At 40.9% G+C, this 27,032-nt stretch overlaps 1 protein-coding gene across 2 annotated transcripts; it reads left to right on the top strand.

Moving 5' to 3' along the window:
- Positions 1-26,593, top strand: LOC125481076 (protein kinase C alpha type-like). Of its 2 annotated transcripts, XM_048592202.1 has the most exons (5): positions 2-78; positions 2,066-2,173; positions 6,171-6,311; positions 12,153-12,182; positions 22,384-26,593. In XM_048592202.1, the coding sequence occupies exons 1-5, from the start codon at positions 64-66 to the stop codon at positions 22,546-22,548; spliced, it is 459 nt and encodes a 152-aa protein (XP_048448159.1). In that variant the 5' UTR covers positions 2-63; the 3' UTR covers positions 22,549-26,593. The 2 variants fall into 2 exon arrangements, with proteins under 2 accessions (XP_048448160.1, XP_048448159.1); XM_048592203.1 differs by lacking the exon at positions 12,153-12,182 and having other exon boundaries at positions 1-78.
- The last annotated feature ends 439 nt before the right edge of the window (positions 26,594-27,032 follow it).

Genomic DNA, 27,032 nt, shown 5'->3' with positions numbered 1-27,032 from the left:
ATTGCTTATCAGCCATATGGAAAATCAGTGGATTGGTGGGCGTATGGAGTATTACTTTATGAAATGTTAGCCGGTCAGGTAAGAAACCTTTGAAGAGAGACTTTGAATGGTAAGATTTTCATGCTCTGCAGCAAGTGACTAAAGAATTTCAGAGCTGAGTGACCTCAAAGGGAAGAATTAGATTGGTCTTTTCTGCAGTTTAGTCCATTTAAAAAATGTTTTATTATTCAGTAAAACACCTGTTCCTGAAAAAACTGATTAGATAATTTGACCACAGAAAAGGTAGAAAAAATAAGTTGAAGGTAAACTGGCAAGTAATATAAAACGCACAGTAAGAGCTTCTAGAAATAAAAAAGAGAGAAGCCAAAGTGAACAGAGGATCCTTGGAGAATGATCCTGGGGAAATAATACGGGGAACCAGGAAATAGCAGATGAGTTGAATAAATACTTTGTCTCAGTTTACACAGGTGAAGACACTTTTAGCATTTCGAACCCACTAAATAATCAAAGGGTCACAAAGGAGGTATGGAGGAAATAAGCATCATAGTTATCACTAGAGAAAAAGTACTAGGGTAACCAATGGGCCTAAAAGCAGATAAGTCTTCTGGCCTAGATGGATTGCGTCCTAGGATATGAAAGGACGTAACTACACAGACAGTGGATGCACTGGTAGTAATCTGCCAGGGACCCATGAGCAAATATCCTGTTAAAATCTACTCAGTAAGGATCTCCAGGAATCCTTGGATTCCAGAAAATTTCTAGAGAAATGTAAAATGCCAGTGTAATACCTTCAATCAAGAATGGAATTATGTAAGCTGTATAAGGCTACAGCTGGAATACTGTGTCCACTTCTGGTTGCCATACTGTAGGAAGAATGTGATTGCTGCAGAGAGGGTGCAGAGGAATTTCACTAGAATGTTGCCTGTGTTGGAGTGTTTCAGCTACGAAGAGAAACTAGATAGGCAGGGATTGTTCTCCTTAAAGCAGAGAAGGCAGGGGGAGGACCTAATTTAGGAGTACAACTTTATGACGAGCAGGGATAGAAAAAATGCTTTCCCCTTAGATCAGTAACCAGGGCTGTAGATTTAAGGTAAATGGCAGGAGGTTTTATAAAGATCACCCAGATAGTGGAGGGCAACTGGAACATGGTCAGTCTAAAGTCTGAATATATGCAAAATAGGGAAGTTAAGAGGCATTCAAAGAAAAATAAAACAGTACCTGGAAAGAGAAAGCGCGAGTGTAGACTGGTATCTGCTGTGTCTCCGGCCATCCTTTGGGTTTGAGGCTGACTTGTTTCCTGTCCAGATCAGTGGGGTCTGAGATGGTTAATGAGTCCAGTGCTGATTCAGTCATGTATTGTTTGAAGGACTGAGCAGATGAATTGTTTGAATTTTTGAATGTTTTGAACTTTCTCTGACACCTCCATTGTGCTTCCAGCCGTGCCCAGTGGAATCTCTCAATGTGGTTAGTGTCTTCATGAATGAGCCCTGTCCATTGTGATCAGTAACTAGTCAGAGACTCTTGGGAACTGGCAGGAATGTTTGATCTTCTCTAAGGTGTTTTGGGTCCATCTGTAAAGTGTTTGTATGGTCCCTCTCCTCTTGATCTCGCAACTGGCATCTCAAGACCTCTCCACACAGCAAATCATAATCCTGCACCCCCACCCCTGACTCACATTGAGGGTAAGATCCTGGAGTTACAGTTGGCCTCCAGCAGGACATTGGACTAGTTTGGCAACATGCTATTAAAACTGTGACGACAGCTTCAGCTCCTGAAGTGGAACAAAGTAAGGAGGAGAATTGGCCTTGTTGTTGATTATGTTGACTTGGGAGAGGGGTCTATGTTGGGTAGCCTTTCTTGTTGCTGGATTTGAAGAATCATGTACCCTTTGAGGAAAAGAAGGACAAAATTGTCAATTCTACTTTTGAAATCTCCATGTAAAATAATGTCAAGGTAGTATAAATATCACTGGAATATAAAGCCGTGAATAGACCTTCAGGTCTGTTGACAGTTGTGTTGAAGCTTTACCTAATGCTTTTGGTGGTTTGTTTGTGTATTCTGACAGCCTCCATTTGACGGCGAAGATGAGGATGAGCTTTTCCAGTCTATAATGGAGCATAATGTATCATATCCCAAATCAATGACAAAGGAGGCTGTCTTAATCTGCAAGGGGGTAAGACATCAGTCTGCTGTCATGACATCTGAACATTTCATGTTGTGAAAGATTAATTATTATTCCTTTAAGTAACGTTACAGACTAACACGGTTCGGAGCTTTCATGCTGATTCTTGGTTAGTATAAGAATTTCACTGTAATGGGGACTACCAACAATGTTACCCAATTCCTTGGAAGTTTTGATCTCTTATCATAAGCTTTCCCTGGAGGTCAGCCTTTCATTTAAAGTTTCATTTGAAACAGTCGCAATGCACTTGTTTTAAAGTACCCATTTGCCTTGATTACTGGCCTCCAGCCTGTTACCTGAGTTCCACACTCCACACATCCATGGAGATTTGCCAGTTTTTTTTCCATTTGCATTTCAAATTTCCAACCGTGACAATATTTTGCTTTTGCCTGGTCCTAGAACTATAGATTCCTGTCTCATGTTTGTGGCATTTCACATTTGATTCCTGACCCTTAATAGGCAGCACTTGAAAGAAGACTTTTAACCACACCATCAGGAATAGATGGTGGGTGTGAATTCTGACTCAGGAGTGAAGGGGGCAAAGGAACACAGAGAAAATCTGATAAGGCTAGTGGCCCAACTCTCGTGCTGCCTTTAACAGGAGGATGTTAGCATCGTTTCTTTTCATTCCTGATCGACAGCTGACTAAATTGTAGGGCCGACAAACTGCCTGACAGCAAAACCAGCATCATCACAAAGGAGACTTTCATATAGTCCTTGGCAATGTGGAAGGAAAAGGAGCTTGAGACTTGTTGGATGTGGGGCCAGTGGTTGTGAGTGAGCGGGAATCAAAAAGGAGTGAGAAATTGGGTCTGGATTGCTGTGGAGGAGGGATTTGCAAAAGGAAAGGAAGAGTGTAGGAATGGACAGGGAGGGAACCATTGGGACTGGAGGTTGAAGTTAACCAAAGGGCAAAGGGTAAGAGGGGATGCTGAATGTTAATTTGAGGGCCTGAGCAAAGCCGTCCTGCTTCTCCTGGCCTACAAGGAGTGCTGGGCGGGGTGCTGACCTTGTGGAACTGGCAGCTTCCACCTAGTCTTTTTTAAACTTCCAAGTTTTCAGGTGCTATGGAAACCTGGCTGTCCACTGATTAAATTTCAGCCAGGTCCCCAGTTACACCATCATCATTTAATTTTAATCATCATAAGTTGTCTTTAACGCGTGTTGCCTGGCACATTAAAAGTGGCAGTGCCAAGTTTAGTGATGCATCCCCAATTTTGTAAGCTTGAATCCTCTTCCTGCCTGATGTGACTACAGCTCCCCTCTGCCTGATGAAGATGGAAGCAAAACTTGAAAATTGCAATGTGGCCTTGTTAAGAACATGTTGTTCAAAAGCTTGCAGTTGTTATGATCCCAGCTGATGATAATTCTGGACAAGTCAAATCCAAGAGTGAAACCTGGCTTCGTACGCCATCGGTTTTATTTTTCTTTTTGTTTACTATGGAAGTCAGTTGCTAATAAGAGGCTGTCAATATACTCATTAAACAAAACATCATAAAAATTTATTACACAAAACAAACAAGAAACAAAAGTGTGTTAAACTATTCCATTGCTTCTTGTATAATCTCATCACAAATATCATTAAAAAAATTCATCTCTTTTATCCCAGCAATAACCGTACAGACACTCAAACCTCAGTGAAAACTCGCCTTCAACTTCTGCTAACGCTTCTTATTCAGCTGGCACAGCTGTAATCAGTTCCCTTTCGACAAATTTCTGTTGTGCATTCACTCAGTGTTGTTTCCATTACCTAATGTCTTCCCTCGACACCCTTAAAACAAACTGCTAACTCAGCTCACTTATTATTTAACATGTGTTCCCTAAACTCATGTTTTCAACAGACTTGTCAAATATTTCTACTGGAGTGCTGCTTTTCCAATGATTTCTAGGCAACTCAGCAATTCTCCCCATACCTGACTGCTTGGAGACTGCTAATTACATCACATCTACCATTTAGGAATTTTCTCTGAATCAAACTGCTTCCTAACAATTACCTTGCCAGGGAACATGCTGGTCATGTAGCTGAAATCTGAATCTCTGAAATCGAATGACTGCTTGTAAATGCTGTTTTTGAACTTATTACTTAAAATGACTTTCTGACCTTAAGAAACACTGAAAGACTAAATTCAGTTTTTATCGACTTTAGAATCTAATTTCTCGAATCATAATAACATATTACGAACCTTCATAACAGAGATATTACATTTTAAAAATACTCCCTTTGGATAACAGGGAACATGAACTTACACCAAGCAGTGCCGATGTATAAATATGTTCAGTGCGTGTAAAATTCTTTTGTGTGTTGCTTTAGTGGAGGCTTTAATCCATTCCCATGAGCAGGGTGACTCATCCGTTAAAGTAGTAGATAAAGAAATTTCAGACAAAGTGTTTGCATGCTGCAATCTACACACTGTAATTTGAAAGTGGCAACCTCTTTATTTGCCAAATACAGCGGCTTGATGCTATAATGAACGGTGAAAAAAGTCAACATAATGAGAATTACGCAACTTTTTTTAAAAAAAAGACTTGCAGAATAATATTTTTACTTGCAATTTTTTGTTCATTTTCTGCCTGATTTTTTTTCCTGATGGGAAAGGAAGGCTCGGTTCGAGAGAACTGCAGATCTGGCCCCCTCTGGGAACAGCCTCCCAGTTTGAGGAAGGACCCATCCCTGAGTGGAGAGGAGCAGGCAATGAGGCAGTGGGACAGGGGCAATGGCTGAGGAGACCAATTGGGCAGACACTGTCTGGGTGGGCGGTGGGGTATTCCATTTTGTTAGCAGCGCATAAGTGCTCTCTGTGGTATGTCACGGTCAGTTGATATCACAGACTGAGTGTACCAGTGGCCATGGTGGCTTTGTGGATCTTTTTTTTGAGTGCACATTCCCAATGTTGAAGCTGACCACCAGAGCACACGTGTGCACAGACAGCCCCCATAATGTCACTCAGCCACGACAGGATCTCTGACCACATGCATATGGTATCAGGGGTCACTCAGGCACACATGGCTGACCCTTCAGAGGCTTCACAAACTGCCTTTGTTTTTATCCAAGCTATTCAGTTTTCTTTCTCTATCAAACTGCTTAAAGCATTTACTTCCATCAAATCAGCAGTGCAGATCTTGTGAAAACTCCAGCTTCAAAGGATACAGGAAGGATTTTAACTCAAATATTAACATGACAATGTCAAACCTTTGCTGCCTGGTGGAAATTTGATGTGAGATGATGCAGGTTTAAGAAAAGGAATTTCATTGGACAATTAAAAACATCCAATTTCTGTATTCTGCCCTTGTGCACTATTCTGTAACCACATTCTCAGCATCAGATAGGATCTCTAACTTTTGTTTTATTTTCTGTAAGACAGTCTCCACAAATATGGGCCACGGCTTTTGGAAATGCAAATCCGTCTGGATATTGTAGCATCAAGTTAAGTAGTTAATTGACTGGGGGCTTAGAAGAGCAGAGAGAACAGGAGATGAATTGTCAGTTGTTTCCAGTGATACTGAAGCTCAACTCTTTGCTGTGGACAAACACACAGCAACGTCTTTGTCCATTATTCCAGTTCTTTGGAGCGACAGCACTTCAACGCTGCATTTGTGCACACATGTAGGCATTGCACTACCTTGCAGTGGTGTAGACAGCAAACATAACGTGTTGAAAGATTCACTCCTGGAATGTGAATGCTGCTGACAAGGCCAATGTTTATTGCTCATCTCCAACTGCCTTTGAAAAGATGGTGGTGAGCTGCCACCTTGAACCATCACCGCGCTACCCTGTAGGATGTTACAGGATTGATGGAGCAAAAATAAGGACTTGTGATATATTTCCAAGTCTGAATAGTGTGCAACTTGATGATGAAAATTGCTATTTCAGCTTTTTATCTCACAAGAAGGACAGCCCAGCGATTCTGCAAAGCACACGCCTTGCAAGTTATCTTCAATGACCTGGTTTATTTTATCTCAAGTTGTTTTTTCAAATTCTGTTTCGCAGCTAATGACAAAGCATCCAGCAAAGCGTCTTGGCTGTGGACCAGAGGGAGAAAGAGATATCCGAGATCATGCTTTCTTCCGGAGAATTGATTGGGAGAAACTGGAACAAAGAGAGATACAGCCTCCATTCAAGCCAAAAGTGGTGAGTAATGCTGCAATAGAGAGGCATGGTTAATGTCACGTGTAGGAAATCACGGCTGTATGCACATATGGAAGCAGCTGGGCTCAGATTGTAACACTGCACTTTGATTCAAGAAATAGTTGGGCCTAGACAGCAGAATTGAACAAAATATAGATCAGACACAACTTAAGTATTAGGCTTCATACATATCTCTCCAGTACAACATTGCCTAAGGGTTTTTGAATTAAAATTTCTCCAGAAAGTGGATTTCTTTAGCAGATCTTTTCAGGGTTATAGGGTTATAAATAAATAATGATGGAACTGTAACATTAGAGATTATTCCCAGAAACAGAGCCCCCAGCACTGATGGGAAAGGCATGTGTGCATCCAGTGTTTCTAACTGGCATGCTTGCCTGTGGCAAATATGTGTTATATAGTGGGAATTTATATCACAGTTTAGGAAATAAAGCCAACCTAGCTCTTCACAGAAACGTGAGGAGAGTCGAGCATTCTTAATCATAACAGACCGATTTCTGTGCTTCTAAAGCAATAAAATACTTTGTCATTGGCTTTGATTATGAGATAGTCTTGATTGTATCCATAGAAGATTCAAGGGGGTTCATTTTACAACTATCCCTTCCTGCATGCAGTGACTACACCGTTAAGTGTCCCCATTTTTATTGCAAGGAAAGGATTGACAGGGTTGGTGGGTATTGTTAGGTGGCCATTTAAGCACATTGCTGTAACCTGGTACAGCCTCACAATGTGAAAAGATGCTATGGCAATGCTGACTTTAGCAAGATGTCAAGCAGTTTTCCCACAAGGAAAGGGAAAACTGAAGAGTAAGTCAGCCTGCATTACTTTCACCTGATTCTCTTAAAAACTGAACAACAGAGGCCTAGATATTCCCATTTTGCTGTATTCACTGAAAGTCCACGAATAATAGAGAGGAATAGTTCATAAACTGTTAACTATATTTAAAATTCATGACAAAGATATTCAGACTCCATAAACAGATATGAACATACACTCAGATTGACATTATGCACTGGGTCTGTATGTTGACTGCAGCAAGGATCAGTGCATTTATTTCACTCCAGATACTTTATAGTTCAGCAGCAAATCATGCAAGTCCGACAGTACAATAATAACATTCTTCACCAAAAGCACAATAACTGTTTTCCTTTTTAGTTGTGATTCCAGCATATTAGTTTTGCAGCGTCCTGCAGTTCTGACAGGACGACGATGAAACAAATCCAGATCAGGAAGGTTATTCAACCCATCTCCACAGGAGCACCCTGCCAGCCCCCGGTGCATTTTTTTCTAATGATTCTAAGCTTTTCTGCTCCACTTCTGAATGCACAGTAACTGGCTGAATCACCACTCTGGATGAAGACCTAATTGCACTGTGTCTCAAGATTTCCAAAAGCCTTTTGACAAAGTTCTACACAAAATTGATTGAGCTCAAAGCAGTGATAATTCAAGTTAAGCAACAACTTATATTTATATAGCACCTTTATCATAACTAAACTTTCCAAGGCATTTCACAAAAGTGTTACAAAGCAAACTTGGCATCAAGCCACCATAAGGCAATATTAAGGAAATAGCCAAGGAGGTGGGGTTTTAGGTGCATCTTAAAAGAGGAAAGCAAGATAGAGAGGTTTAGGAAGGGAATTCCAGAGCTTGGGGCCCTGGCGGCGGGCATGATCACCAATGATAGAACAATTAAAATCGGGTTCTTACAAAGGCCATAATTAAATGAATGCAGGTATGAGGTTATATACTTGTTCACAGAGCCGGTGTGTTTGATTGCAGACGTTTTGACACCCTACTAGGTAACATCATCAATGCGCCTCCAGTGAAGCGTTGGTGTTCTGTCCCACTTGTTATTTATATGCCCCGGTTTGCTGGGGTGGTTGGCACTACTTCCGGTTCTGTTTTTCAGTGGTTTGTATATTGGGTCCAGTTCAATGTGTTTGTTGATGGAGTTCCAGTTGGAATGCCAGGCCTCTAGGAATTCCCTGCATGTCTCTGTTTGGCTTGTGCTATTATGGATGTGTTGGACTTGTGTCCTTCTTTGTCCGTATGTATTGAAACCAGTGAGAATTGGTCGTGTCTCTTGATGGCTAGTTGGTGTTTGTGTGTCCTTATTGTCAGTTTTCTTCCAGTTTAGCCTATGTAATGTTTCTCACAGTCCTCGCATGGTATTTTGTATATTACGGTAGTTTTATTGGTGTGGGTATGGGATCCTTTGCGTGCGTCAGTAGCTGTCGCAGGGAGGTTGTTGGTTTGTGGGCTACCCTAGTGTGTCTGGACGTGTTGTGTCTTCTTGTTGTGGTCTGTCGCAGAGGTAACAGCGGATTGTGCTTTTTGGGTATCCATTCCTTTTAAAAACTCTGTATAAGTGCTCCTGTTCTGTTTTGTGCATTTCCAGGTTGCTGCAGTGTGTTGTGGCTCGTTTGAATAATGTCCTGATGCAGCTCCATTTGTGGGTGTTGGGGTGGTTGCTGGTGTAATTAAGTATCTGGTCTGTGTGTGTGGTCTTTCTGTATACAATAGTCTGGAGTTTTCCGTTGTTGTTATGTTCTACCATTATGTTTAGAAAGGGTAATTGATCATAGTTCTTTTCTTCTTTTGAGAGTTTTTTTCCGGTGAAGATGCTATTTATGTGTCGGTGGGTTTCTTCTAGTCTTGTGCATTTGATAATCATGAAGGTGTCATCTACATAGCGGACCCAGGGTTTGGGTTGCGTAGTGTGGAGCGCTGTTCATTCTAACCTTTGCATTATTGCTTCTATTATCAGTCCTGATATTGGGGATTCCCACTGGTGTTCTGTTGATTTGTTTGAATATATGGCGGTTGAAGGTGAAGTGGGGTGTCAGGCACAGATCGAGCAGTTTCAGGGGGCTGTCCTTGTTGATGCTGTTGGTGTAGTGGGGTGCCTGCCTTCCTGATTTGTCCAGCAGTATGATAATTGTCTCTTTGGCTAGGGCGATGTTTATTGATGTAAATAGTGCTGTTATGTCAAAGGATATCATTATCTTGCCCTCTTCTACCCCGCTGTCCTTGATGATGTTGAGGAATTCTCGGGAGGAGTGGATGGAGTGGGTAGTGTTGTCAACTAAGTACTTCAGTTTCCGTTGTAGTTCTTTGGCTAGTCTATATGTTGGTGTGCCTGGTAGTGAGGCAATGGGTCTGAGGGGGACCCCTGGCTTGTGTACCTTGGGGAGTCCACAGAAGCGGGGTGTGTTGAATCCCTCTGGCTTCATTTTTTTGTTCGTCTGTCTTGCTGATATCTCCTGAGTTGTGTAATTTCTTCAGGGTTGCTTTGATCCGGTTCTCTAACTATGGTGTTGTATCTATCGCATCTATTGGTAGGTGTCGGTATCTACCAGTAGTGCATTAGCTTTCTCAATGTATTGGGCTCTATTAAGGATTACTGTCATGCATCCTTTGTCCACCAGTACGATTATGATGTTTCTATCTTTCTTGAGTCTTTCCAGGGATTTCTTCTCTTCTGTGTTGAATGTGTTCCACTTACCTTTTCTGCTCAGTGTTGGGACTATTGTCTGTGTGGTGGTCTGTTGTATTTCCTCTGTGAGTCCGTTATTGTTTAGTGTTGATTCCAGAGCAGGCTGGCATCTCTGTAGTTAGAATTCAGTCTGTGTACTAGGACAGTCTTCTCCGTGTCTGTAAGCGGTCAGTCTGAGATGTTCTTGATCTCTGTTTCTATATTGTCCGTGTCGTTGCTGTGGGTGAGTTTGGATAGTTTTTTCTTGGAGGGCTCTTCTTTCCTTTATTCTGGTCTGACAATGTTACCTAGCAAGGTGATGAAACATCTGCAACCAAACCCACCAGCTCGGCGAGCAAGTCTACAACCTCATCCACAACCCGAGCTACACATCTTCTCAAAGACTTTGAATGCGGTATCTTAGAGAGTTGCGAGGCTAGAGCAGATAACAGAGGTAGGAAATTCAGGAGCCATTGTGGTTGACTGAATACAGAGATAATGGAAAAACCAGACTTGGTGAGAGTAAGGACATGAGCAGAATCTAGAATGGCCCAAGTTTATCCAGGGTAAAATGTGCAAAGCGAGCTAGGAGTGTGTAGGTATGTTCAATTCTAGAGGCTGCAAAGGTACGGATGAGCATTTCAGCAGTAGATGAACCAATGCAGTCACTGTTACCAGGGTCGATACAATCTGAATGATGGTGAATATATGCACTTGGGAGCTCATGTGTGCCTCAGAGAGCAGTGGAGGTAGGGACACTGAATATGTTTAAGATAAAGTTTGATAAATTCTCATTAGGCAAGGAAGTCAAAAGTTGTCATAGCTATGTGGGACACAAACAGATTAGCCATAATCTTATGAATGGCAGAGCAAACTCAAGGGCCTGAGATGTTGAAGGATGGAACCCATGGCTGGGGAAGAGAATTTGTAACAAGGACCAGAAACAATGGCCTCTGTCTTCCCAATGTTTAAATGGAGGAAATTTCTGCTCATCCAGGACTGGATTTCAGTCGAGCAGCAGAAGGGTAATGGTGAGTTGGAGCTGGGGGTCATCAGTGTGAAAACCTAATGTGTTTGAGAATGATATCATCATGGGACAGCATGTAGATGAGAAATACAGAGAGGACACACTTACATCCCTGAGGGAGCTCAGAGGTAAAAGTGTGAGAGTCCAGAATTGGAAAGGAAGCCATTATACTTCCAACATGATTAGACAGATTAAATGGAGCCACTACCCAGCTGGGTGACTGAGGCAAGATCTGGGAAGTCAGTGGTATATTCAGCCATGTCAAAGACTGCTGACAGGTGGAGAGGGACAAGGAGGGAGAGTTTAACTCGGCCACAGTCACATGGTAAGGAATTTGTTGAAGGTAGAACATGATGGGCTTTTGTTGAAAGAGTCATACTGAGGTTAGAGGCAACACGAATAGGTACTCCACGGGCAAGAAGTGGAACCAATGGTGTGACTAATTTGTATAAATGAACTCATGAACTCACTGTAAAAGGATCAACTTTGCCAGTGATCCCAAACTACATGAGGACGTGAAATCAAATGCGGCAGATCAGAAATGATACAACAAATGGGTAAAATATTTAAATGGGCACTGCAGCGTTTCATAGAATTCCTACAGTGTGGAAACAGGCCATTCAGCCCAAGTCGACACCACCCCTCCGCAGAGCATCCCACCCAAACCCATTCCCCTACAGTTCCCTTGTCGAACCCACACATCCCTGGACACTATGGGACAATTTAGCATGGCCAATCCACCTACCCTGCACATCTTTGGACTGTGGGAGGAAGCCGGAACACCCAGAGGAAACCCACACAGACACGGAGAGAATGTGCAAACTCCACACATACAGTCACCCAAGGCTGGAATCAAACCCAGGCTCCTGGGAGCTGTGAGGCAGCAGTGCTAACCACTGAGCCACAATGCCATTTCCTCAGTACCCCACTGAAGTACCAGACCAGATTTGATTTTGGGCTCGTGTCTAGGCTGAACCTTCTGACTCAGAAAAGGTTACTATCCACTGAATCATGGCTGACGTAGGAAAAGAGGCCAAATTTCACTTAGCAACATTTTAAACCAGACTTGATTTTAGATTTGACAGTCCATGTAGTGACAGATGGTTGAATTCCTTTGCCCAGCATTACTTCCTGCAATGAAATCTCATTATCAATGGTATTTAAAAACACTTGACATCAGGCTTTCTAATTTTAACCTGCAGTGAAATTAGTAGCTTTAATGTTTGATGAATATTCAAAGTCTCAACACAAAGACTGGACAAACAGTGCACAAACAATGGGTTTGTTTTAAAGAACAGATCTCAAGTTAGTTTTCATTTTACAGAACACCACAAACAACGCAGGTATCTCTCATGTAAGTCTTACTTCACATTTTAGAAGCATCCTAAAGGCTTTATTCCATTAACGCTTTCAGAACAATGATGATGTTTTTGCAACAGTGTGATTTTCTTTCAGATCACAGGGCAATTGTGTGAGCGCTTTATTTTCCTTAACATTCGCAAAGTACGAGCTGTGATTTAACTTGTATGTGTGTGCTCCAATTGCAACAAAACACAGCACTCAGAAGCACAGGGCTACAAGGCTTAGAATACTACTGATGGATCATTTAGCTATGTTTGCTGAATAATGTCATCTCACTGTCTTTTTATTGAAAGGGAACATTTGATAGTCCTATATTTTGCATAATGTGAAGAAAATTAAGCACGTGGACTTGTGCTAAGGTTGCTTTCAGACTGGTCATCCTTTAGTTCAGCTTTCATGGCTTTGAACTGGGTGTTGATGAGCTTAGTTAGCTAGATGGCTGGAGTGACCAACAGATGTGGATTCAGTCCCCATGCTAGCTGAGGTAGTTATGGGGCCAGCTGCCTTGAATTATGTCATCATCCTCGTCGTGATAACAGGCCTTGGACAATGAACATGCAACGTAGACAGGGAAAAGAAAATGAAATTAAATGTGATTTTTAAGCTGTGAGGAAATTGCATCAAAGAGGAGTTGAGGCCCAGGACAGATCAACAATGAATGACAGGACAGGCTTGAGTGGCCACATGGTATACTCCTGCTCCCATTTCTTATGTTTTCTGCTCCCAACAAAATAATCATTTATCTAGTTTTTCTGCTACCACAGTATGGGAGCCAGATCAAATTGAATTACCTCATAGCTACTAGAGTCTCAGAATATGAATTGAAATGATCATTCAGAAACTGACTTAAAGTAATTACTTCATTAAAAATACTGAATAGTTCCACCAATTGCAGCACCCTTGCAAGAATGTGCACTTTATAATGATTGCTCTCCATTCAGTGGACAATTATTGTACAACAAAGTGTTGTATAAAACTGATCTGTATATGACCCATTCTATTGTCAGGACATGTACCTATTAAATGGAGGTAGAGCAGTTTACCACTGGGAAGGGAAAGGCATTTCAAGGCAGTCAGCCTGTCCTGCCTCTCAGAGCAACTAATGACAATCAGTTAGAGAAAAGGGCAGAAGGGGAGTAGATTCTGTATCAACTCCATGTCACACAATCCCACCTGGAATACAGGAGGATAAGGACATAAATTACATTATTTGGACTCATGCCGCCTTCAATCACCAATTCAATTCAGCAGGTTATTGGACAAATTTCTGCATAATTCGCATTTCTAAAAATGTAAAAGATTTCTTAGCTGTAAAAATTACATTCAGGTGATAACAATGTATGGAGCTGGAGGAACACAGCAAGCCAGGCAGTAACAGAGGAACAGGAAAGCTGACGTTTCGGGTCGGGACCCTTCTTCCTTTGAACTCATTTTGGTGTGTCCTAACTGCAAATGTTGAATTTACTCATTGCTACTGCTTTGCTTGTATTAATTACACTAATTTAGATCTAAAATGTCATGAAGCAATGCAGCATGTGTGTTTGTTGCTGTTTAACCATTTGAGGATTAATTTGATTTGCACTGAATTGGATTTTGATGATTTTTAGTGTAAACAGTATATATTTAAGGTATAAGCCAGGATGATTCTGTTAAGTTTATTATTGTATATTTTTACCCACAGTAGTCAGCATTAGCAAGAATGCAGAACTCTGAAGCACTAATGTACTGGGTTGGCAATGTCATAACTGAAACTGAAAGAAAAACTGAGATTGTGTTAAAAGGTTCCACTTCCTTGATGGCCAACAAATTAATTTGTTGTGTGATGACAGTCCAGATTGTCCCATGTATCTACATAACTAGCTAATGTTAGCCAGGGGAGTTTTATTTGCCTTCAGAGTTGCTGAGTTAGAAAGGGAGAAGAAAACTGAAAGGAAAAGGAAAAGAAAAAGAAAAGAAATCCAGCAATCCGTGTTTCACTCACTCTGAGATTGACAAAGTTGGGGTTCCGAGCTTGAGAGAAGTGTGAGAGATTTGATAGAGGTTTTCAAGAATCAAGAGAAGTCCAATCACAGCAGGTAGTGAACAAGTGCCGCTATTGGCAGTAGGATCAAGAACCAGAGGACACCAAGGTGACATGAAGAAAGTCCTTTCTATGCAGCAAGTGATTAAAATCTGGAATGCGCAGCCGGAGGATGTAGTATAGATAGATTCGGTCATGGCTTTCATAAGGGAATTAGTTAATTCCCTGAAGGGAAATGATTTGCAGGGCAATGGGGAACAAATGGAGGATTGGGACTGGATGAGTTGCTGTTGCAGCGATTCAGCACAGATGCAAGTGGGTGACTGTTGTACTAAAGGAAGGTGACTCCCTGATTCTATATTGAGCTTTCTTGGATATCTGGTAAGGATAAACATGACACTCCTGTGGCAGCCTTCATTAATTTGGTTTGAAACTTGGACAGTACTATTTACGTGAGGAGTACTGTGGAATGATATGCCAGTAATAACATGAACCCAGAAACAGGGGACTGTGAAACCCAGGCCATCACCAGGCATCCTTCTGGCAAAGGGCTTGTAAAATATGAATGGATAACATGCCCAGGCCTTTCCTGCCCTCCCCAACCTGCCCCACACAAAACAGCAGGTGGGTGTTCACTAAAATCAGCAACCCATTAGCCATTTTTAAAAAGTAATGGAAATTGAGCTGGCTACCTATTGAATAGATTGGAATATTAGAATCCACACACCATGATACAGTTTGCAAAGCCAGGCATGGGGAGGCATTATTTATTGGTTAAAAGGAGAGATGGAAGGGAATATATGTTCTGTGTGCATCAGCTCACCAACACCACTTCAAATGCCACCTACTCCTGCCATCAACCCCCCCAAACCTCTGCCTATCCACCACATGACACCACTTCCCCCAACCACGGTGTCTCCCATAATCCCACCTACCCCATCACCACCTCGTCCAAATGCTCCCCTCCCTCACCTCCCTCTACCAAACCCCCTGCCCCCACCACCGCCCTCCCCAAGCCCCCTGAACTTCTGCCTACTTACCACACAACCACCATTACCCAACCATTGTGCCTCCCATAACCTCCCCACCACTGCCTTCCCCCAACCCCTGTCCTCCAAAGATGTTGCTATGTTTGTGACTTCCTACCTGACTACCAAAACCTGCTCCACTACCTCACAGATCCTGTTCCAGAATTCCATTATATTTTGTATGAATTAATGCTCCTTGCCATCATCTCTAAACAGTCTGACTCTAATTTTAACATTATTACACCTTGTTTTGGACTCCCCCTACCCATTGGAGAAAGTCCTTTCCTTCTGTTTACACTATAACCCTTTTAATAATCTTAAAGGTTTCAGTTAGATCATTCCTCAATCTTTTGTATTCAAGGGAATAAACCTTGTTTATGCATCCCATCTTCATTACTCAACGTGACAACAATGAAGTCAACTAACTCAGAGAAATGGCTCTCTCTCCCTTTGTCCAGGTCACTGGTAAACTGCAAAATGTCAAAGTTCCAGAATAGATTGCTGAGGACATTACTTACTCACATGTTGCCAATTTGAGTACAAGCCAATATCAGTCCACGCTCTCCTCATCAATTCCCTATCCAAGCCATTGGCTCCAATCCCATGTCTTGTTAACAGTTTCATGTGAAACCACATCAGAGACCTACAGGATGGCCTTACAAACAGCACCCTCAAACATTTCACTGCAACTACATTTGTTACTTCCACGAGGATATCACTTTTTCTTTACACGTCGATGCTGTCTCTATCTAATTGGTGCACATTCGTCCAAATACTCAACTACTTGGTCCCCGATAATAGATATTAGTCCTTCCTGATAACTGACATCAGAATGAACAGGACACGGCAGATGGTGAAGTTTGAATTCAGTTAAAATCGGGCATTAAAAGCCGTCTACTGGTGACTATGAACCAATTGTCAATTGTCGAAAAAAAACACTGCAATGGCTCACTCACTGATGTCCTTTAGGGAAGGAAACCTGCTGTCTTTACCCAGTCTGGCCCACATGTGACTCCAGACCCACAGCAATGTCACTGACTTTAACTGCCCTCAGAAATTGTCTAGAGAGCCAATCAGTTTAAGTGCAATTAGGGATGGGCAAATGCCAGTGATAGCCACACACAGAGAGAGAATAAAGAAAAATCCCTGGTTAGCTCCCACAAGAGTTAAACATTCCTCATGTACAGGCATTCCCTGGGTTGCAAACGGGTTCTGTTCCTGAGTCAATTCACATGTTGATTTGTGCAAAAGTTGAAACACAATGCAGGATAATGTAAAGCAGCCGTTTGTAAGTAAAGGAAATGTTTGTATGTTGAATCTTTAAAATTACACCCCTCTATTGGATCGAGTGTCTGTAAGCTGAATGTTTGTACAAAGGGGATCCCCTTTAGTTTGTAGCAGCCATGAAATCTCATCATTAGACTGGACACATTCATCCAGGCCACATCAACTGCTCGTACTCATCCCTAAAGCTGGAGAACACAAGGCTCCCTGACACAGTCAGTGGGTGCCAAAATAATAAAGAACTATTCCAGTTTTTCTTTTCCAACATCCAATATTTCATTGAGCAAAACAAAAAGTTATAAATGAAATTGTGGATAAACCTGAAAAGACAGAACAGCTGCACAGTATAGTTACATTGACGTATCTCCTGCTACATCAAGTATATCAAATCATAAATCCATGCTGCAACCTGCAATCACATTTTTATTTTATTCTGCTGAAATGCCTTTACAAAGCCATTTTACCTTTTTGTAAAAAAATTACAGGGACATTAAAGGCCGGAGACTGGTCTCCTCACTGTGATTTTCTTCCTTTAGCTCTATCAGCAGCTATAAACCAGATCATTGGACCCACTCATTAATATCATTTCCTTTTCAATCTCTGTACAAAATTTCCTTCTTTGAACTGTGCTGAATGAACTATAGACTAAAGGACAGATCAGTGAAATGACTTGCTTTTGCATTTCTGCACAAAACAGATGGCATCTCACCAAGGTCTTTGCTCACCCCAGGGTATCGGCCTCAATGTTATTAAAGCAACTGGATTTGCTCCCTGGTGTTTTTCTGAAATGCTGCTTCAGTGGATAATGCCCCACAGCCTGTGCAAGATTGCAAATTATGAGAGATTTTCAAATATTAAACTGCAGTGAACTTGTTCACATATGAAAACTTAATCTGTTCCAATTAAATACTACATACCTAGAAAGGAAATAACCTCAGGTCTTGTGGATTCTGTAGCTAGTTCTCAATTGGAGCTCAGTTTTGATATGTTGTGCCATTTGCAAATCCCATTGCACATGAGGACGATACTGAACATTTCCCTAGCTTCAATAAAGGATCAAGTGGATCGATTATTTCATACTGTTAAACTGAACCATTTGGTTTCTTCCATTCGATCCTATAACCCAGACATGCCATTTTAGAAACCATCCTCACCAAATTCTCTTCCCACCAGTTTTCCCTCATGCTATTTAACTTTTGGAGCAGTGACTTCCAATGGGTGAGGTGTTGCTTTTGGAAGAGGGAGGGGCGCGGTGATCTCTTCCACCTCCAACCCTCTTCCAGGGAACTGTGACCAGACCATACACCAATCAGGTGCTGGCCTTTGCCTGGACCTAAGACCCTTGGAGCAAGGGATCCTGTCTGAGGGCTCCTGGTTATATACAGGCCGCTCCTGCACTCCACTGTGCCACAGGGGATATCGTGACTGCTGACAGAGGAACAACACTCCCACCGCCCGCACACCTCTACACCCCCAGAGTCACAAGATCCTGGAGCAACCCAGGACTAAGTCATTAAGTTATGGTGGGGTGTATGCAGAGGGGTCAGGATCCTCAACAGGTCAGGGTTCTTGGGGAGATGGGGACAGGAGGCAAAGTGAGGAGTGGCTCTCAGTCTTCCCTCTCCCCACTGGATGTCCAGTCCTTCGCTCAGACTCTTTGACTGACTGAGGAACCCAAACTCCCAACCCCAAGGCTGCCTGCAGGAGAGGAGCTGCCATGGTTGGCTTCATACCATGCCAGGACCAGGGTTAATGCCAGCAGTGACAGCAGGCCAAATCCCTGACCCGTTTAAGAGCCTTACTTTGCAGTGGGCCATCCCAGCCAGAAATGAATTTGTGTGGAAGCAGAGAGACAATGTAGACCACAGAAGTTGTTACTTTCTTCATAGGAAGCTACTTGAACTCAGCATCAAATCCATAACCAAGATTAGTTGGCACTGTTAGCTCCCCCACTCACATCCTTGTTCCCTCCGAGTAACATACAGCCAAGCTCCAGATTTTCCATAGTTTCACCTTCCATGTCCTATCTTCCCCTGAATTATGCCCATTTATCAGAATTGTCTTCATCAGTCTGTTTTCTCAGTTTTAATACTTCCGATTCCTGGCATTAGGCATCCTCCATACCCTGTGTCATTTTGAATGCTGGCTCTGCTTTCATCTCTTTTGTCCCTTTGCATTTTCAGTGCGGAATGGCCTGAGGGAGATTCCTAAGTCTCTCAATCTTGCTACCACTTTGCTCACCTTCAGAGATACCTTCCAAGCCCAGCTCTTTAGTTATCCCTTCAGCATTTGCTCTAACTTCTTCACCAACTCCTTGGTATTCAGTGCACGTTTGCGAAACACCAAGGGACATGAAATGTTTATATATATACCGTTTGATACTGAAATGGCTGAATTTGCCATCTATAAAATGTAGTAATTTCTATTTTTGTGGTGGAAAAATAAAATTTAACAGATCTTGTTATAAAATTATGAAGACTGGTTTCGAACACCTAATACCTTGCAGGTATAAGTTGATACAATGGGAAGACAAAGGAATGTAAGAGGCAGGTTTCACTTCCCAGTATCTAAAGACAATCATTTCATACAAATTCCGAATCCAGCTTCCTGTTATATTTGAGAATAGGATTAACCATAACTGTCCCCAACCCCCAGGATCCTTCCTGTGCATTCACACTTGCACAGAAGTTCACAGAATCATTTTGGTACAGGTGGAGACCATTCACCCATCATGTCTACTCCAGCCCTCTAAGCGTTTTAATTTGGTGCCCAGATCTCCTGCCATTTACCTATAACCCTGCACATTATTTAAATGAAAACAACCATCTGATGCCCTCTTGAATGCAGTGCATTCCAGACACTAAGTACTCGCTGTGCGAAAATGTTTTTCTGACCTTGTGCCTGCTCCTTTTGCAAAATGTTTGAAATTTGTGCCCTCCAGTTCTTAATCTTTTATGGTGGGAACAGATTTTCCCTATCTGTTGTGTTCAGACCTTTTATGAATTTGAAAACTTCTTCATGGTAAAAACGTCCCAACTTCTCCAATTTTTCCTCAGAAGTGAAGTTTCTCATCCCTCATCTCAACTACTCTCATAACCCTCTTCTGCTGTCTCTCCAATGATTTCACATCCTTTCTGTAGTGTGGTACCTGGGACTGTACACAATACTCCAACTGAAGTCTAACCCATGTCCTATGCAAAGTTATGATATATATATATACACACACACTAATATGAACCTTCCTGCTCTTGTATTCTGTGACCTTATTCATGAAGCTGGAATACTGTATGCTTTATTAATAGCTCTCTCTACCTGTCTTGCCACCTTGGATAATGAATGTACATGTACACCCAGACCTCTATACTACTCTGTATTCTTCAGAATAGTACCTTTTTATTTATACCAATTCTCCTTGTTCTCTGTACCAAAATTTCATTTTGTATTGAACCACGTGCCACCTATCTACCCACTCTGCCAACATGTCAGTGTTCTTTTGAAGTTCTAATTAGATCCAAAAGTATTGCTTTCATTCCTCCCTGTTCTAGATTTGAAGCTTTGCTCTCTTGTAAAATATGCAAAGTAGGAAACATATTTGCTTTAAACTTCTCTGTACTTAAATACAGTGAGGGTTTGTGGAAAAGCAGAGATTTGACGGAATGGCAGTTTATCAGAACTTTTTCCAACTGGAGGCAGTGCTGCAAACCCTCACTGTATTTAAGTACAGACAAGTTTAATGCAAATATGTTTCATATTTTGCATATTTACAGGAGATTAAGCTAGGGTGGGGCTATTCTCTCTGGAAAGAGAAATCTCAGAGGGAGTTTTTTCGTAAAACATGAAAGCATTTCGTAGGGTTGATGTGGAGGGGCATTTTCCATTTGAGACTCCAGACCAAAAAAGTATAAATGCAGAATAACAGAACAAAAAATTGAAAAGGAATTTCTTCACACAGTCATGAGAAAGTACGGTGTGCTGCCACATCGAATAGCTGAAAGAGATATGGTGACGCAATCAGGCAGCAGCTTGGTGAGGGGAGCACATCCATGGTGATCAGAAGACCCATTCAGCCAGACATTATTCCCAGATGGAACGTATGGAACTGTGTTCACAGGAAGTGTTTGGTATTAAGCTGTATTGCAGAGATGTTTATTAGAAATGAAGTAGTAAGTTCATTTAATGCGATAAGTTTTCATTGATGAGTGTCCCAGTTAAAGGGAAATCTTTAACTCATGATTTTATTGTCATCCAGGGCAAGTTCTCTTCATGTTTTCCTTTTCCAATAGTGATTCACCATTGCCTTAGTGTTAGGCGAGTAGGCAGGTCCCAAGTCTCACTGAACCCTGTTGCTGTTGGTGTTATTCTGAACCACATGCTGGTTATCCAACTCCATCACCCTTTCCTTCCTGCATGTCCTTTCCAAAAGTCACATACTGGTGAACATTTAGTTCCAACTTTGATCTTGTTGTGACTATGTTCCATTATGGCTATAAGATCACACCCATGAACCTCTAATTGAGACATTCATCCACTTTGTTTATTCCAAATACCAAGCGCATTTAAATAAAGAGCCATTCATTTTGCCTTTTTACCAGTTTTTTTCCCTTTGTCCCCATTTGCTGATGTTTTCTTATGCTTGTACGTTCTTTACTTTCCTGTCCCACTCTGGGTATCAATGCCAAAATAGTTGCCCTGCAGTGCCACCAGATACTCTTGCTTTGTAAGCCTACTTCTTCCCCTCTACCCTCCCTCTCCTACACTCCTCCCCCCACAAAAACCCCTCACACACACACAGGCATGTGCTGACTCACACACGCGCACACATACACATACACAGGCACGCACATACACACAAACACACGCACACACAGATACACACAGACATACTCACACAGGTGTGCACACACACAGACACACATACAGGTGCACGTACACACACAATTAGTTCATAGCCCCATTCTGCAGCCCTTTGCAGCGCTGCTGCTGGTCCTGGAGTCGCTGTGCGGCAGCGAACCCCTGACTGACATGCAGCATCACTGGGTGGGTCATCAGTGGGCGGGTCATCATTGGGGAGGGATCATCAGTGGGTGGGTCATCATTGGGTGGGTCATCATTGGGGAGTGTCATCATTGGGGGGGGTCATCATTGGGTGGTTCATCCTTAGGCGGGTCATCATTGGGTGGGTCACAAAGTGATCCCGGCAGCGATCCCACCAGCTGACCACGTTTGAGCCGGAGAGGTGAGTGCTCCTGGAGGCTTTCCCATTCATTGTGGCGAGGGTGGGGAGCGCTCTCTGTTACCTGCCACCACACATACACGAAAAGCGGAAAAATTCTGCAGTTTATATTTTCAAACAATCGGGAAATGTGGAATGAATCATCCAGCAGATTATTTAGTACTTGTAATTTACTAGCTTGCTGGAAAATGTCCACTTGCCAATGATCTGCACATTTGATCATTGTGGCCAGTTGAACAAACTCTTGGGGAGTTTGTGGGAAGATTGGAAACTCTAAAAATAATTTCCATAATTCATATCCAGATTATGTTCACTAATAACCCTGAGTTCATTTAAACTTGCATTCTTTATTTCTGTGTGAACCTTGTCCTCACATTACCTCATGGAACCATTGCAAATATTTGCACAAAAGTGCAATTCCCAAACATAGTCCATGCAGAAACATTTTGAATTTGACTGCAGAAGTTACTTTCTCAACTCAGGGAATAAAATGTCCATTTTATGTCTTTCCCAAGGTCAAATGTCAGTAACTAGTTCTTCATTTTCACTCAATGTGGCATCATCGCTGGTAAACTTTCATTTTGTGTTCTTTCAATAATCATCCTGACATTTTCTCCTCTCTCTACAGTGCGGCAGAAGTGCTGAAAACTTTGACAAGTTCTTCACACGAGGACAACCAGTGTTAACGCCACCTGACCAGCTAGTCATAGCTAACATTGACCAGACAGAGTTTGAAGGATTTTCATTTGTAAACCAAGAATTTGTTCACCCTAGTTTAACCAACGTTGTATGAAACACAGAATGAAGAGGACAAGCAGCAACAGCAAATCGGCCTGTGTTTAAAACATCTATAATAAATCAGCAATTAACTTTACAAGATAATAATGTTCAGAAAAAGTTAAGGAACAAGCACTTTTGATTTTTAGAAAAAATTAATATACTTTAAGGAGATTTATTGACAATTTTACTGTCCAGCTTTAAATCAGTCTAATATAATTGTGAATCGTTCTGATAACTAAAAAGCAAGAAGGTTTTAAGGAATGCCTTCTCCTCTGCTGGATCTAACTTTTTCTTAAATGCTGAGATACAAATTGCAATATACCTGTGGCCCTGCCCAAGGGACCAGCTCTTTCTCACTTTGTCTTCCCAATAATCAAAGATGGTCAACAGTCTCAGTATCAAAAACAACTGTTTCTCCAAAAAAATGTTGTGGATGAACTATGTTTGAGTAAATCCAAATTTGTATCTCATGACATTCTCCATGTGTAATTTGCACTACTATATCAAACTGATATTTCCATCTAGAATGCGGAACAAGAAATCTGAAGGTATTGCAGGGAATAGTTGAAAAGCGGAGCAGAGGATAAAAAATCGATCAAATTCTGTTGGTATTTTAACATATACTAGAAATCACTGTCCAAAGTAACTACTGAGAGGATGTAATACATTTTCTCCTATGAATCACATTCAGTTTAACATGTTCCTCTTCAAAAATATAAAAATGAAATTTAGTGCACAAAACTAACAATCAGTGCTGGAGACGATTCTGCTACTTTTATATCAAACTACAAAGAATGCTGCGCTACAATTGTCCAGCTCATACCTCGTTACAGTTTATTGTATGGGATGAGTTTTTTTTAGGAATAGCAATGTTCATCTTGCAGCAAAGCTTTGGCTTTGACTTTATTAGAGCATATCTTCAATGTATTATAGGAGCACCGACTTCATACAACAGCGTTTGGCAAAACTGTCTTTCACTGTATTAAAATGTGCAATGAAATCATGTAATTGCATCACTAAAGTAGCATCCAATCACCTGAGCAACATTTTGAGAAAAAACAGTGCGGCGCTTCTCATGACAGTCTCCCTTTAAAATGCTAACTGAAACTTTTCTCAAACTTTTAAAAGACCTATTGTAATTTTTAAACTAAGACTCAGATGGGTTTTTTTCCTTCTGAAGATATTTGCTTGTACTGTTAGAAAGCAGCCTTTCAAAGAAAATACATTCAAAAGCAATTAAAGTACTTGTTGTATCGTTTAGCTCCTGTACTTACCACTACAAGTGAACAAAACTGTTTTGGTCAAACTTACTTTATTTTTCTTAAGGTTGAACAGTAAATGCTAATTCTTAAAGAGCCACGTTTAAGTCCATGCGTGCACCTTCATTCAATTTACGAAACGGGAGTCAGTTAAGATTGTTTTTGCCTTGATTTTGGAAACAGTAATTTAGTGACTTACTATTCTGCCTTTAAGAAATGCATGTCAGAATACAATATAGCATGTTGTTGATAGGTGCCGTATGCAACAACATTATGAAAGCACATATGTTTGGTTGTTGGTCTAAACAGTGTTTGCTGTATCTAAGTTGAAAATGCACCTTTTAGAAAAACAAATTACAGTCAAAAATAGCAAGTTCTTTTTAAGTCACATCCTTCTTCTGACTAATGGTCACATTCATGTCTACTATTTTCATATTACATAATTCAAAGTCACACGCCTGATTCTACCAATTTATTGAAGATATAATAAGTGTACATACGCAGTCAGCCCCGGTAGCTGTAACATCAATATTTAAAAACAAGCATTAATTGATGCTGAATGCAAAGTTTTAGATGAATGAAAAAGGTGAATAAAATATATCTAATGCCTACTAAACACTTAAGCACTGCTATGTGATATCTTTCACAATTTACAGTAAATTTTCGGACCAAACTTTTTACTAATTGAGTTTACCTAGTCAGCTTGAGTACAATTAATTACTGAACCGGAGACGATAGGAGGGGGAAATGCTTGTAAATTAAATGCAAATATCTATATATAATATATATTCTGGTAAGATTGAAGAAAAGGTTCGGGGTTGATCAAGTATTTGATCTCCAAATATCTCAAAATTATTTCAAAAGGCAACCATCTCAAAACAATAAGGAATTAACTTTGATATTAATCTGATTGTTTTGTTTTAAATGAAATTAAGAAGATATCATTGAAGGGATGACTTGGAGAAACTTGTAGGTCCCATGATTTAGGAGAAATGGAGTATAACAGTAGTGTGTAACATTAATTCTTCTTGTTTACATTGTTGGAACCAGTAAGCACCCCAGTTCTGTATTTCTTCTTAAATGTTATCCAGTTATTGTAGTTCAAACAATTCTTTCTCCAGATTAACAAAATGGATAGCAAAGTAAAAATGGTTATTCATCTTCTTTGAACAAGGGCTAAATATCGAAAGGAATATTGATAATGAGACTGCCTCTTTAAATATGTTTTGAAGCTGTTATAAAGAAAGCTTGCATCACTGTACAGAGCGTTATGCAGGCTACGTTGTCTAATACGATATGTACTGCTGAATAAGATATGTTTCCAGGTAATTTGTTATCCCTCACTCCAAATAAACCCTCAGCCACTCAACTACCTGCTTTCACTTCCTTTGCGCCAAATTGCCACACACCATTTTAAGTGTTCTTTAAACAAAAGCTTTTAAAGTAAATTATAGATTATATATTTGATGAACATGAGTTTTAAGGTGACAATTCAATCACATGGCTTTGGATGTTTTATAAACTGCTTGAGCTTTACCCTCTCATTATATTCAACCAGCTTCTCCTCTCAAACTGCTAACTCCCCTGCCAGCTAAGTGTACCCTATTGATTGGCTGCAGAGCTCATATCATTGCCTTATCAACATCACTTTAGGTAAAACTAAAATGTGACTCCAGTTGAGTATGTAGATTCACAGAATACAGCAATGACATCATTTCCCTCAAGTAAGTAAACATAGCCCTGCATTTCAGACAGTCCATTAAAATGGGAGGTACAAATGACCTAGTCAACTGCTTTACTGACAGGGAGAAAAATTATCAATCTCTCTGAATTATTTAGGAAGCCCAAAAGTTTGCATTCTACATAAAGTGGAGAGATTCTTAGCACCTTGAAGTGACGGGTTTTCTGTATGGAAGGTTTATGTGACATATCATAGAATTTATTGTGGGCATGTTTGTCTGTAGAAAAGCATCTCATGTTTCCTCTCTTCACACTATATTGGTGGATAAATACCCACATGTCTAGAATTCACTTCTTTTTTCTTGAAAGGTATGAATGTTCCAAAAAGCACTGATACCAGGATTCTTCAACATTGATACATCTTCATAAAAACCTCCAAAACTAGTAACATTGCAGAAAACTATATGGGAAATGGTACTGACAGAACTGCAACTCACCAGGAATTGCTACAATAATTTGCAGGGGTTTCTAGCCAGACTTGGTTCCAGGTGCTGAATTGCACAGTGGCTGTAATGACTGTGGGAGTCATTCAGATTGCAAAAAATTCAATACATTCTGCAGGGTAAGCTATTACATCATAGTTGCCCTGTAGATTTTCTTTTCAATCCAAAAATAATCAGTAGTTCAATTCCATTTTAGCTAAAGTTTCTCATTGTTTCCAGAGCTAGTAAAACGACCAGAAAATCAATTGAAAAGAACAATATGTTCATATAAACCAAAAACTAAAGTCACAGTATCTCCTCATGAAGGTGATATTTCAAATTTCTGATTTGCAATGGCAAAAGTCATATCCCTGTCATTTATGATAAACAATAATATTGTTTTCTTTACCACTGAATTCTAAACACTTAGGAACTGTAGCAAGCCTACAAGGGAATGAGAACAGAGGTGACATTATTCACTTAGCAATTGGTCGGATATGGTACATTATTAAAACACAATGTTTTACTTCTATTATATATTAAGAGACTTGCTTTCCTCAAATTGTTTTGCATGGTATTGTTTGTTATATGTTCATTGTAGTTTGACAATGTGTAAAAATAAACAAAGTGGCTGTCAGCTATGTTTTCTTTGATTTCATTGTACCCCTGTAGGGTTTTAGTCACCCTTCCTCCTTGCCTAAAGGTCCTGAAAGTTCTGGGCAGTCACTGAACTCACCAAGCAGCCAGCGTCTGTGCCCAGTGTTAACCATTTCAGTGCAGAGGGTCTCAATGTCACAACTGGATCAGTCAGGGAATCGAGGGTTCTGGAGAGAACACAGGGAAGTGGACGTGAGGAATGTCGGATCAGGCATGATCCTATTGAATGGCGGAACAGGTTTGAGGGGCTGAATGGCCTACTCCTAAACCTATTTCTTACAGGTGTTAAACCAGATCCATTTCTCCACTAAATTCCAGGCTCAACTTTCTGAAAGATATCAACATGTAATTGTGAAGAATCCAAACTCATTTATATCCTCACCAGCTTTACAGTACTGAGGCCAATTGGCACATCCATT

This window comes from Rhincodon typus, unplaced genomic scaffold (assembly GCF_021869965.1).
Source record: "Rhincodon typus isolate 14 unplaced genomic scaffold, sRhiTyp1.1 hic_rhity00000807, whole genome shotgun sequence".
NCBI lineage: Eukaryota > Metazoa > Chordata > Chondrichthyes > Orectolobiformes > Rhincodontidae > Rhincodon > Rhincodon typus.
The sequence above is the reverse complement of the archived record's forward strand: the minus strand, read 5'-3'. Positions and strand labels throughout refer to the sequence as shown.

Coding starts and splice junctions, on each gene's coding strand:
- LOC125481076 (XM_048592202.1), top strand. Junction 6,312..12,152: donor CTCCATTCAAGCCAAAAGTG/GTGAGTAATGCT, acceptor TTCATTTTACAG/AACACCACAAACAACGCAGG. Junction 12,183..22,383: donor ACAACGCAGGTATCTCTCAT/GTAAGTCTTACT, acceptor CTCTCTCTACAG/TGCGGCAGAAGTGCTGAAAA.